Below are 12,461 nucleotides of genomic sequence, written 5' to 3'. Positions count from 1 at the left end.
TAAAAAATCCAAAACACCAACATGAGCACCAAGACAATCTTGTGCTTCTTGAGGTTAGAAATGAAGTTGAACAAGAAATCATGAGGGAATATCTGAATATCCACAAAGAAACAAATAACAAATAGAACAACTCCTGTTTGTAAAATGCTTTAGCTCCTCTGTCCATGGGATTCTCCAGGCAAGAATACTGGAGTGGGTTGTCATTTCCTCCTCCAGGGGGTCTTCCTGACCCAGGGATCGAACCAGTCTTACATCTCCTACAGGGGCAAGTGGGTTCTTTACCACTAGCACCACCTGAGAAGCCCTTATAATTTTTAAGGACTGTGAAATACTTGACATTCATAATGATCTTTGGGGTCAGAGGGCTGAAGAAATCCCATCTCAAGCTCTGGAAATTGAAGGAAACAGGGTAGAAAAAAAGATGAGTTCTTTCCATTCCAATTCAAAACTCCTTTAGGTCTGGAAAATGGATTTTGACAGTTCAGTCTGTGGAAAAAATTCCTACAATCGTCCCAATCGTACCTGGCTGAAAAGATGCTCAAGGCAGCTGTGTATCTTGTCCTGTTTATCACGAGAAATGCGAACATTTAGGGGAAGTTCATCACCTAGATATTAAAGAAAAAATCATTTCTCTTACGTTTAACATTCCAAACCATTTTTGAATAAACAAAGGAAAAAATAATTAAACACTAGCTCTTATTCCATATGTTAGTTCTCATGTTCAGAAAAAGAATTCCAAAGCTATTGATAGGCATTAGAATGTTAGATTATCACTCCTTTGAAGCTGCAGTAAAAGCAGAGGGACTCACAGAAAGAGCCCTGTGGTACCCATGTCAATGACTCTTCCAAATGGTGCATTTATCTAATGGTCACATAGCTGGGATAAGCTGCATATCTCAAATTTAAGACATCTCCCAACTGGATGAAAAGTATTTTGTTCTTCATACACACAAAATAAAAACTGTATAAGACATTTATATCAAGTAGTATTTTTCTCATTGCCCCCTTCCCTATTGCCCACCTGAGCTCAGGTGCACCTGCTGTCTTCAAAGCCCGTCCCTCCTCTGCACACAATCAGCAATGTCTAATGTCAGTAAAATTGGTTTCCTGTATAGTAATGCTATCTACCCTTTATAACCTTCTTCCTATATTCTAAGTACTGTCTGAGGCACTATGGTATTCAATTATGTTTAAAATTTATTTGTTTAAACCCTTCATAGTACCACAGAAACATCATAAGACAGCATTTATTAACATAAAAATCAGTTTGTTCTTTCCATCGTTCAAAAAATTCACTGTTTATAATGAGATTGGGAAACTGACTTTCTCAGGCATGTAACACAAAGACCATTGTGTGGCCACCAAGAATGGCTGTTCAAAGATAAAAATGTGTATGGATTAAACAAATTAATCCCAGAGGGCTGGCATCACAGAGTTCATGCAGCTCCGCCAAACGCACCCGAGTCCATTTCATCGCTGTGAAAATATGAGCTGCACTGGCTGCTGCAGATGCTGGTGAAGGAGGCAACGGAATTCCTGTTGCTGTTGCAGTCACTGAAAATAATGAGGTACGTGTCATTGTCACAAAATGACAAAGCTTGGCAAAGCTTCCCTGTCACTTCTTATTGCATAAACATAATTTGCTACTGTGATATTTGTTAATATGCTTTACAGAAACTGAAGAGAAAGGCAAGTTTGCTCAAATCACATTTTAGCTTAGTTTAAAAGAAAAAATTCCAAATTCAATCATATTTCAAATTTTCTTCTTATATAATCTAATCATGAATTAATTTTAAAATGCACAGTTATTGGTGTGGTTCAGTGGCTAAGACTCTGCACTCTTAATGTGGGGGGGGAGGGGGGGGTCTGGGTTTGATCCCTGGTCAGGGAATTAGATTCCATATGCTGGAAATAAGAGCCAATGCAGCCAAATAAATCAATACTTTAAAAAAATAAAAAAGTAAAATAAAATGCATAGTTAATTTACAGGAGCCAAACCAAACTTAAAATTTATCATGATACTATATGCCTGTAGTTGATTTATTAAGAGAGACAAATCCTGTTTCATGATCTCTGCCTATGAATCCTTACTATTAACTTCAATTATAACTCATTAATTGCATTCTGAGCCCTTTCCCATCCCCTCAAGGAAGATGATGCCTTGTCTCCACTCCAGAGCCCAGCAAGGATGTCTCACCAAGTAAGTCCTGGATAATGATGAATGCCAAGGGAGAGAAAGTTGGAGATGTTTTTGTGTGAATATGGACACAAGACAGATTTCAGATTTCAGAAATAGTGCAGCAGACAAAATTCTTTTTGCCTTTCAGAATAGGTAAAAAGACTTATTTAACTTTAAATATACATTTAAGACTTCTCTTTTACTCTAGTGAGAACTTGAGAGTAATTTTAATTATCTGATAACTAAAAGTTGAGGTAAGAAAGTATTTTTAGATCTGTAATTTCCCACTGGAGAGAAACCACAGGTTCTTATTAAAGGGCATACCGGTCTCCTTAGAAGCTAAAAAGTAAATGAAATGGTAAAAGTGGTTAATCTGCTTTTTATATTATTAAATTTCTAGAAATAATTAACTCACACACTCATTAAAATCCTTTTCCTATAGAAACTGGAAATGTAGAGTGGTTAATAAATTGTGAGCCAGGCCACCTGATTTCCTGGGTAAATTATGTAACTCCTGTGAGTCTCAGCTTTCTTAGATGTAAAATGCAGTTAACATCAGAACTTGCTACAGAGGACTGTGGTAGGAATTACCTGAAATCATCCTGTTTTTCCCACGTGCCTGGTAAAAATAAGCTTTTTTTTCAACTTTTTATTTTGTATTGGGGCATTGTTGCTCACTCGCTAAGTCGTGTCTGACTCTTTGCACACCCATGGACTGCAGCACACCACACTTTCCTGCCCTTCACCATCTCCCAGAACTTGCTCAAACCCATGCCCATTGAGTCAGTGATGCCATCCAACCATCTCACCCTCTGTTGCCCTCTTCTCCTCCTGCCTTCAATCTTTCCTAGCATCAGGTTCTTTTCCAATGAGTTGGCTCTTCGATTCAGGTGGCCAAAGTACTGGAGCTTCAGCTTCGGCATCAGTTCTTCCACGGAATAGTCAGGGTTGATTTCCTTTAGGATTTACTGGTTTGATCTTCCTGCAGTCCACAGGACTCCAAGAGCACCCACATTTCAAAAGCATCAATTCTTCAGTGCTCACCCTTCTTTATGGTTATAGTTTCAGGTGGACAGCAAAGGGACACAACCATACATAAAAATATGTTTTAATGGAACCTATGAGTTTGTGCTAAATATCTCTGATGAAAAAACTTTGATTTAATAATAATTACTAAATAACTTTAGTTATTAAAGTTAATTGTAAAACACTGCATAATGAGTGAGTGAGAGAGTAATCATCTTCAGTTGATGTGAATAAAATGGAAGGTTCTGAAGCTGCACGCCCAGCACACATGACAGGTTACCATGGCCTCCCTGGGGTTCCAGGAGACACAAGGGCTCAAAGGAGAGAAAGCACTTTCAATTAATGAAGTTCACTGCAGGAGCCATCATGTGAATGTCGGGTAAGAAGATGGCAACAGAGTCTGGAGGGAGGGTGCTGTGGGGTGAATTGTATCCCCCTCCTCAAATTCATATGCTGAAGTCAGTGTACTCAGTGTACCTTATTTGGAGGGAGGGTCGTTACAGAGGTAATCAAGTTAAAATGAGGTCATCAGTGGGGACATTAGTCCAATATGGACTTCTCAGTGGCGCTAGTCATAAAGAACCTGCCTGCAAATGTAGGACACATAAGAGACATAGGCTTGATCCCTGGGTTGGGAATCCCCTGGAGGAGGGCATGGCAACCCACTCAGTATTCTTGCCTGGAGAATCCCATGGACAGAGGAGCCTGGCAGGCTACACTCCAGAGGGTCGCAAAGAGTCGGACACGACTGAAGCAGCTTAGCAGGCATGCATGAATACTAGCCCAATATGACCAGTGTCTTGTAAGGAGAGGAAATGTGGACCCAGAAACACACTCGGAAGGAAAAGGATGTGAAGAGACAGAAGGAGAAGATAGCCAACTGCAAGCCAAGAAGCGAGACCTACTACAGAGTCTTCCTTCACAGCCCTCAGAAAGCAACAACATTGCTGACACCTGCATTTAGACTTCCAGCTCTAGAACTCTGGGATAATAAAGTTCTGTCGTTCAAACCACCTGGTTCTCGGGACTTTGTTCCTGCAGTCCTACCAAAATTGTATAGAATGCATGGCAGGGAAGAAAAAATGCACAAAGCTGGTCACAGAGGTGAAGGACTGAAATTTGTCCAATTAGCTTGAAACACAACATAAGAGGAGAAACAAGACAAAAAGAGCCCCTGTTCACTCAGTAGTCCAATAATCAGATACAGCAGCTGCTGCTCAGCCACTAAGTGGTGTCTGACTCTGTGTGACCCCACGGATTATAGCCCACCGGCTCCTCTGTCCACAGGGTTCTCCAGGCAAGAATATTGGAATGAGTTGCCATTTCCTCCTCCAGAGGATCTTACCAACCTAGGTATTGGACCAGTGCCTCCTGACTGGCAGGCAGATTCTTTACCACTGAGCCACCAGAAACAGATATCAGAAACAGATATTTCCCCCAAACTGTTAACACGTGCACAATTTGCTTATTTTCCATACATGTTACACAATCCATAAGAGAATAACAAATCTCCTAAATGAGGCCCACTCAGCTGGAGAAAAAAATGGTTTTTCAAAATTTACACAGATTATAAAAGGGAAGAATTTGAAAGACTGTGATGTCTCACAGTGCTCTGTCTGAGGTTGGTTAAGAGCTGCAGTTGTTTTATGGGAAGTCCCCTGGAAGGCAAGGAGACGAAACCGGTCATTCTTAAAGGAAATCAACCCTGAATATTCACTGGAAGGACTGAGGCTGAAGCTGGAAGCTCCAGTACTTTGGCCACCTTGACGCGAAGAACTGACTCCAATGGTAAAGATCCTGATGCTGGGAAAGACTGAGGGCAGGAAGAGAAGGGGTGACAGAGAATGAGATGGTTGAATGATATCATTGATTCAATGGCCATGAAGTTGGGCAAACTCCAGTGTACGGCCATATCACCCTGAACATACCTGGTCTTGTCTGAAGTTGGGCAAATGGAGATGATGAGGGACATGGAAGCCTGGCATGCCTCAGTCCCTGGGGTTATGAAGAGTCAGACATGACTTGGCAACTGAACCACAATAAATACAAGCAACAGTCGAAAAGTTTTTTCAAGACCTTTGTGGAAAACACAGAATCACCTTCAATTTGGCTGATGAGAGGAGTTTCAGGAATGAATGCAGTTACCTGTAAGAGTCTCTGTTGCTGATGGTGTCATGACCTGAGTCTTCCTGCTCATCTCCAGCCATGTTAAAACAGACACGTTTGCTGTTTCTCTCTCCCTTCTCATTGTCACTGTCTGTTGGGACTATGGACTCGGATGCCTTACGTTCTAGTTTAGGAGAATACGTTATCGAAGACAGAAGGCTGCAACGGGATTTAAAAAAGAAAGGATAAGTGTACATTTTCACACAGGGGGCTACAAGTAACCACCTTGCTCATTAAATACAATAGGCTTACAGACATTTCTAGAATGCTTCTCCTAGATTTCCCCTGAAAGTAATATCCTATTGCATATCATAGGGCTTCGCCGGTGGCTCAGTTGGTAAATAATCCACCCACAATGCAGGAGACCTGGGTTCCATCCCTGGGTCGGGAAAATCCCCTGGAGGAGGGCATGGCAAGCCACTCCAGTATTCTTGCCTGGGAAATCCCATGGACAGAGGACCCTGGTGGGGCTGCAGTCCATGGGGACACAAGGGTCGGATATGACTCAGCAGCTACACCGCCACTGCATTTAAAGCCTGTCATGCCAAGTTCCTCTCAGAGTAAGAGAAACAGCACACTACTTAGATGAGAACATTGTATTCAAATCTAGGTTCTGCCATGGATTAGCTGTGTTACCCCAGCAAAACCAGGATAGTTCTCCTTGACATCTATGAAACATGGAGAGTAAGAAGTGTGTCCCACAGGGTTGCTGTGAGAATGAAATGCACGTAACACAGTGCTGGTTCACCATGGGCACACCTCGCTCCCCAACCACTGTCATCACCATGGAAAGATACCTGGGAAACTTTAAAGTGCCAGCCAAATATTAAAACAAACACTACATGGGCAAAATCTCCTCACTGACTTACCTTCAGACAATAAAAACCCATCTACCTCTCTCCCTCTGCTTTGGGTTTCCTCCAGGCTTTCTCTGTTTGGTAGAGAGAATGGCTTGTGGGCAAACCCTTCTCATGCTCGTGTAAACAGAAGTCCTGCCATTGTGACCCAAAGATGCTAAATACAGTCACATATAAGATGAGGACAGGAGGCAGCAGGGGCTGCTGCCCCAAGGGCATCCACAATCCACTCATCATCCAACAGTCGTGAATCTGCCCAAAGGAAAAGCTCTTCCACTGGAATTTTAAAGCTGAAACACACTATCAGACTCTGAATTGGCATTAAATTAGATTTGGACTCTGAGTTGTGGCTCAGCAGTCAAGAATCTGCCTGGCAATGAAGGAGATTCAGGTTCGATCCCTGGGTTGGGAAGATCACCTGGAGAAGGAAATGGCAACCCACTCCAGTATTCTTGTCTGGAGAATCCCATGGACAGAGGAGCCTGGTGGGCTGCAGTCTAAGGGGTCGCAAAGAGTCGGACACGACTCAGCAAAGAAATAACAACAACATAACTGATTCCACCAGGGTAAACTCGAATGTTCAGCAAACTGTCTAACTCAAAATGACACAATAATGGCATTAGTCCTTACTATCAAACGATGTGCTGTAAAATTTGCAAAACAAATTAAACCATAACTGAACAAAGGACCCAGACATGGTTTCTGCAGCCAGCAATCATCTTTTCTTTTACCAAATACCAGTGACATGCTGTTCTAACCAACAGTACATTTGCACGTTATCTTGACACCCATTTTTCCGTAGCAATGTCATATTTATTTTAGTTCAAGATCATGAAAAGATCTTACACTTCTTATTTATATCCCATAATGTCAAGCCCAATGCTGTGCACTGAGCAAATATTTATTAAGTGATTTCACTAGTGAATTAATTACACTTATGTACCATGCACTGTCCTTGGGGCTGTGAATACAGCATTTTACGAAACAAACAAAACTCCCTGACTTCCTGAAGCTTAAATTATACTGGGAAGAAACAAACAATAACCAAATAAACTGTATAGTATATAGTGTGTGGACAATGATGCTGAGCCGTGTCCCACTCTTTGGGACCCCATGGACTATCGCCCACCAGGCACCTCTGTCCATGGAATTTTCCAGGCAAGAATACTGGAGTGGGTTGCCATTTCCTCCACCAGGGGATCTTCCCGACACAGGGACTGAACCTGCATCTCCTGCATTGGTAAGCAGATTCTTAACCACTGTACCACCTGGAAAGCCCATATAGAATATCATATGGCTACAAACAGGAAAGGGAAAATTAAAAATTAAAAAAAAAAGGAAGAAAGCTGGGGCTGCAACTTCAAATAGTTTCACCATGAGATGGTATCTAAATAATATTTTGGCATTTTATAGATTTTAGACGCTTGGGAGAATGAGGAAGTTGTATTAGATTGCTGAGGGCTCTGTGAAGCTATGAATTATTTTAAAGACACTTTTTCTATTTGGAAAGATACTTTCATGTCTCGTAAGATAGATTGCACACCTCTTCACTCCCTCCACCTCAAAGGTTAAAGCATTAGATTAACTCTAATTACCCAAACTGCACACTGCCAGACAGATGAACCCTGAATACCAAGAGGGAAGAGATGACAGAGTTCTCATTCTTCAAGGAGTCCTCTGTGATTTAAACATCTTTTAAATGAGAAGTAATGGGTCTCAGTATAAACACTTTTTTCAAAGCTCTGCAAATTATGTTCACATATTTACTTTCCATTTTAAACAGTTGTAGTCTTGATTGTACTGATCCTGTAGGAACACTTGTTAGGCTAACAAACACAGTGATAGAAAAACAGTGTTTTTGACACTGAGTTTTGTTTTGTTTTGTTTTGTTTTGTTTAATTTCTAGACTCTTAAAAGCAATAATAGAGGTCAAAGCTGTGTGCTGGTAAAGACTCTTGAGAGTCCCTTGGACTGCAAGGAGATCCAACCAGTCCATTCTAAAGGAGATCAGCCCTGGGATTTCTTTGGAAGGAATGATGCTAAAGCTGAAACTCCAGTACTTTGGCCACCTCATGCGAAGAGCTCACTCATTGGAAAAGACTCTGATGCTGGGAGGGATTGAGGGCAGGAGGAGAAGGGACAACAGAGGATGAGATGGCTAGATGGCATCACCGACTCAATGGACATGAGATTGAGTGAACTCCGGGAGTTGGTGATGGACAGGGAGGCCTGGCGTGCTGCAATTCATGGGGTCACAAAGTGCCAGACACGACGGAGCAACTGAACTGAACTGAAAGCTCAACATTTATGCTCACAGATATATTTTCCTTTACTTTTGCTCCTATACAGTGTTAAGCTCTCTGACAGCTTATAGGTCCATTGATTCTGAATGAACATCCTGAGCTGAGCATCATTTCTGGTTAATCTGCACCTAATGCTCCTGATGCATAAAGAGATTTCTATGTGGTAGATTGCACCTAGGGCTTCCCAGGTGGTGTGAGTGGGAAAAATCCTCCTACCAAGGCAGGAGACGTAAGAGACACAGGTTTGATCTCTGGGTTGGGAAGATTTCCCTGGAGGAGGGCATGGCAATCCATTCCAGTATTCTGGCCTGGAAAATTCCATGGACAGAGAAATCTGGCAGGCTACAGTCCATGGGGACGCAAAAAAGACAGACATGACTGAAGCGACATAGCGTGTGCATGCACACACACACACACACACACACACACACACACACACACACACACACACACACACACACACAGAGGCAAGAAGGCACCATCTCTCCACAGACTGGCCACCAGCCTAACACTTGGGTGCCTGGAAGGTCAGGCATGCTGGCTTTAGAAGCAGGGCTGCCCAGGCAGAGGTGCATCACGTTCTGGGATCAGAAAGAGGCTAATGCAACAGGAGCTCAGGGAAATAAGTTGTTTGTTTTTTTTTTTTTTTCCGGGGCGGGGGTGGGGACAAATCATGTTGGGATGTGCAGGCCACAGTAACGCATTTCCTATTCTTCTACTTGCACTTCAGTGTCATTAAGCGGTTTTAAGCAAACAGCAAAATCTACCTGTACAGATTCCTCTGGCATCTGCCTAATGTAGAATGTACCAGATGGAGAGACACAGCTGGAAAGTTCTATACTGAGTAGTAGGGATGGGATGATGGTTACCCAGGGTAAGGTGATGGGGCGGATAAGTTCTCAGGTACAACTGACAGAACCTGATAAGGTGCTGGAGGTGAAGCAAAAGGAAAGAAATGAATCACAGAGGATACCTAGACTCTGGCTTCACAAATGGAAGGGATGGAGAATACTTACCTGAGAAGGGGGACAACCTTGATAAGGGAGGGGTCAAAGTAGATTTAGATAGGTCAAAGTAGATATGAGGTTCAGAAACAAATTTAAGTTTGAGGAGTCTGTGATACAGCCCAGTGTTTCATAACTCAACTCACAGACAGACTGTGAGAAGAAATCATTATGTAAGCATATAACTTCCCTATATCAGGCTTCCCTGATAGTTTAGTTGGTAAAGAATCCGCCTGCAATGCAGAAGATCTAGGTTTGATCCCTGGATTGGGAAGATCCCCTGAAGAAGGGAAACATTACTCACTCCAGTATTCTGGCCTGGAGAATTCCATGGACTATACTGTACATGGGATCGCAAAGAGTCGGACACGACTGAGCAGATTTCACTTCACTTAATCATATAACTGTGACCAGTGAGCTAACACACATTAGCTTTTATGAAACTGTCCCTACTTTTTTACATTAACCAGCAAAATGCTTGGGAAAACCTAAAAGATAATTCAATCACTAGCCTTGACATTCCTATCTGTAATCTCCAGGTCGCTGCTACTGCTGCTGCTGCTAAGTCGCTTCAGTCGTGTCCGACTCTGTGCGACCCCATAGACGCTAACTGTCCTAAATAATGTGTTTTGTTCATCACTCAACTATGGGGCCCCAGACACTTGGAAAATGAAGTCTGTTCTCAAATTTTGTATCTTCACCAGCCCTCAATACTCTTTGTGCATTTTCTTCCTGTAAGAATACAAAAAGTCTGAATTTTAAAATCCTGTTAAATATTTGTACTCTCCATGAAATAGTTTTCCCTTTACTTATGTCTAGTACCTAAGTGTCATTAACTGGAAAATAGCCCATTAAAGGGCAAAAGTACTTATTGAGAGAGTCAATTCCGAGGCAGACTGATAAGAAGTCCAGGGTCCCCAAGGAGGAGAAAGGGGTCTGGGGCTCTCAATGTGGAGATAGGTGTCTGGAATTCTCAAGGAGGAGAAAAGGACAAACTTTTTTTTTCCTCTACATTCCTTAGTCTTAGTCAATTACACAACTCAGTTTAAACTCTGTACTAGGGATTATACAACAACAGTGTATCTGGCTGCAGGACAGTTTCTCCTTCCTGAAAACCTTCTGACTAATCCTGATATCTTAGAATGTATTATGGGAGTGGTCTGGAGGATCGTTCTGTTGTTAAATTCTAATCCTGTGATCCTAAAATGTAAATTGTGGGAGTGGGTCTGGTAAAATTTTCACAAACTTGAGACATTCTTTTGATTCATTGTAATAACTAATTAAAAGGCATACAACTCCATTGCTAACACTAGCAAGGGGGGCACTCTTTCTGCCCCTTTCTGATGTCTGTGTCAGAAGCTTTCTCTAGCTCTTTTATACTGTAATAAAACTTTACTACACAAAAGCTCTGAGCAATCAAGCCTTGTCTCTGGCCCCAGATTGAATTCTTCTCTTCCGGAGGCCAAGAATTCCAGCATCTTTCATGGTTCAGCAACAACCTTTCATTAGCTTCCCAAAATAGAACAGGAATCACCAAGTCTTGATGAAATTCATAACATCTCCTTACTTCCTGTTATTAGACAGCAGTTCTATCTTTGGATCTGAACAAGGTAGGAGGATTTAGAGGAATGCCTACACGTTATGTCAAAAGACATGTTCCCAACAGACAGGAAAACCAGACTTCACGATTAGACAGGCTCAGCACCAGCTCCTTTCACAGGAATGAATGACTTTTAGAAAGGCGAGCAGTGAGATGCTTCGAGGTTTTAATTCTCTTAAAAACTTGGCAGAGCATCCGAGATCTGCTTCTTCACTCTGCAGAGAATAATTTCTACATGGTGAGAAAATTGTTTGGTAACTATCTTTTTAAATGATTTATCAAGATCCACTGCAGCATCTCTGAATGACGCAATGGGGGACTCCAGGCACTTGGATGACCGAATTATTTTAAAGCGATTAGGTTACACACTGAATTACGGTGAAACATATTTATATTTAGAATTAAATTATATGGTGCACATAAACAAGACCAAAGAAGTTGCTCATATCACTGGCTCATTTCACTTCACTTTCCTAGTAAATATGCACAGTTGGTGAAGGCTTTCAGAAAAACAAGTAAAAACAGGTAAACATTTTAGGTAGTTTGGCTAATAAAAATAGCTTAACTCTCTTTCAGAAATTAGTGCTTTAAATATATAAGCATTTTAAACTAAGTACAGGAAGCCCCTTAGCTCTAACCATTTTCTTGAAAGTATATCTACTTTAGCTGAACTTGTAAAAAAAGTCAATAAATTAACAAAGACAGACAAAGTCTGGACAACTGCCAAGAAGTGCTGGGTAGTCAGTGCATTAGAAATCCAGTCTACAAGGCAACGTTCACTCAGGTATATCAATAATCCTACCATTGACAAAGAACTCCTCTGAAAAGGAGGAGCAATAAGTCTTGGTTTAACTGGAAGTGTGGGATTGGTCCAGATGCTCTCCTAAAATCCCTTTGAGATCTCAGGTGCATGAATGCTACTATCTATTGCCTTATTAATAAAAAGTCTTCCTCCTGAACTTTCTAAATACTTCAGGGGAAAAAAAGAGACTGGCTTCTAAAATAGAGTATAACATATATATTAATAATAAAATCAATTTATTAAGGAAAAAATAACATCCTAAAATATTAACTTCTCCGTCACGCTGTCATTCTAAAACAATTCCAAATATCATATAATTGCTTAAAAATAACACCCTGTTCTCTCGGTGATCTCAAGCTGTTTAACTTGTCTATGACTGTCATGTTCACAATATACCAAGTGATAAAAGTGATTTTAAAAACTAGTGTATTCGACAAAGGAAAACAGAATTTCATTTCTAAATTAATTCATAAAAATGTCAGAAAGCAATAGCACAGTAAATAGTAACTATCAACATATAATTT

General features: G+C 41.3%; 1 protein-coding gene across 1 annotated transcript in view; it reads right to left on the bottom strand.

Annotated features, from left to right (window-relative positions):
- PREX2 (phosphatidylinositol-3,4,5-trisphosphate dependent Rac exchange factor 2) overlaps window positions 1–12,461 on the bottom strand; it is a 296,906-nt gene that overhangs the window by 105,818 nt on the left and 178,627 nt on the right. Inside the window, exons 26-28 of the mRNA XM_052651670.1 lie at window positions 5,351–5,530; window positions 1,460–1,554; window positions 523–605 (exon numbers count right to left, since the gene is read on the bottom strand). Coding sequence (XP_052507630.1) covers window positions 523–605; window positions 1,460–1,554; window positions 5,351–5,530 — 358 coding nt within the window. The remainder of the gene's footprint in view (window positions 1–522; window positions 606–1,459; window positions 1,555–5,350; window positions 5,531–12,461) is intronic.

The sequence above is a fragment of the Budorcas taxicolor genome, chromosome 14, assembly GCF_023091745.1.
Source record: "Budorcas taxicolor isolate Tak-1 chromosome 14, Takin1.1, whole genome shotgun sequence".
Taxonomy (NCBI): Eukaryota; Metazoa; Chordata; class Mammalia; order Artiodactyla; family Bovidae; genus Budorcas; species Budorcas taxicolor.
Note: the sequence above shows the minus strand (reverse complement) of the source record. Positions and strands in the feature narration are given on the sequence as shown.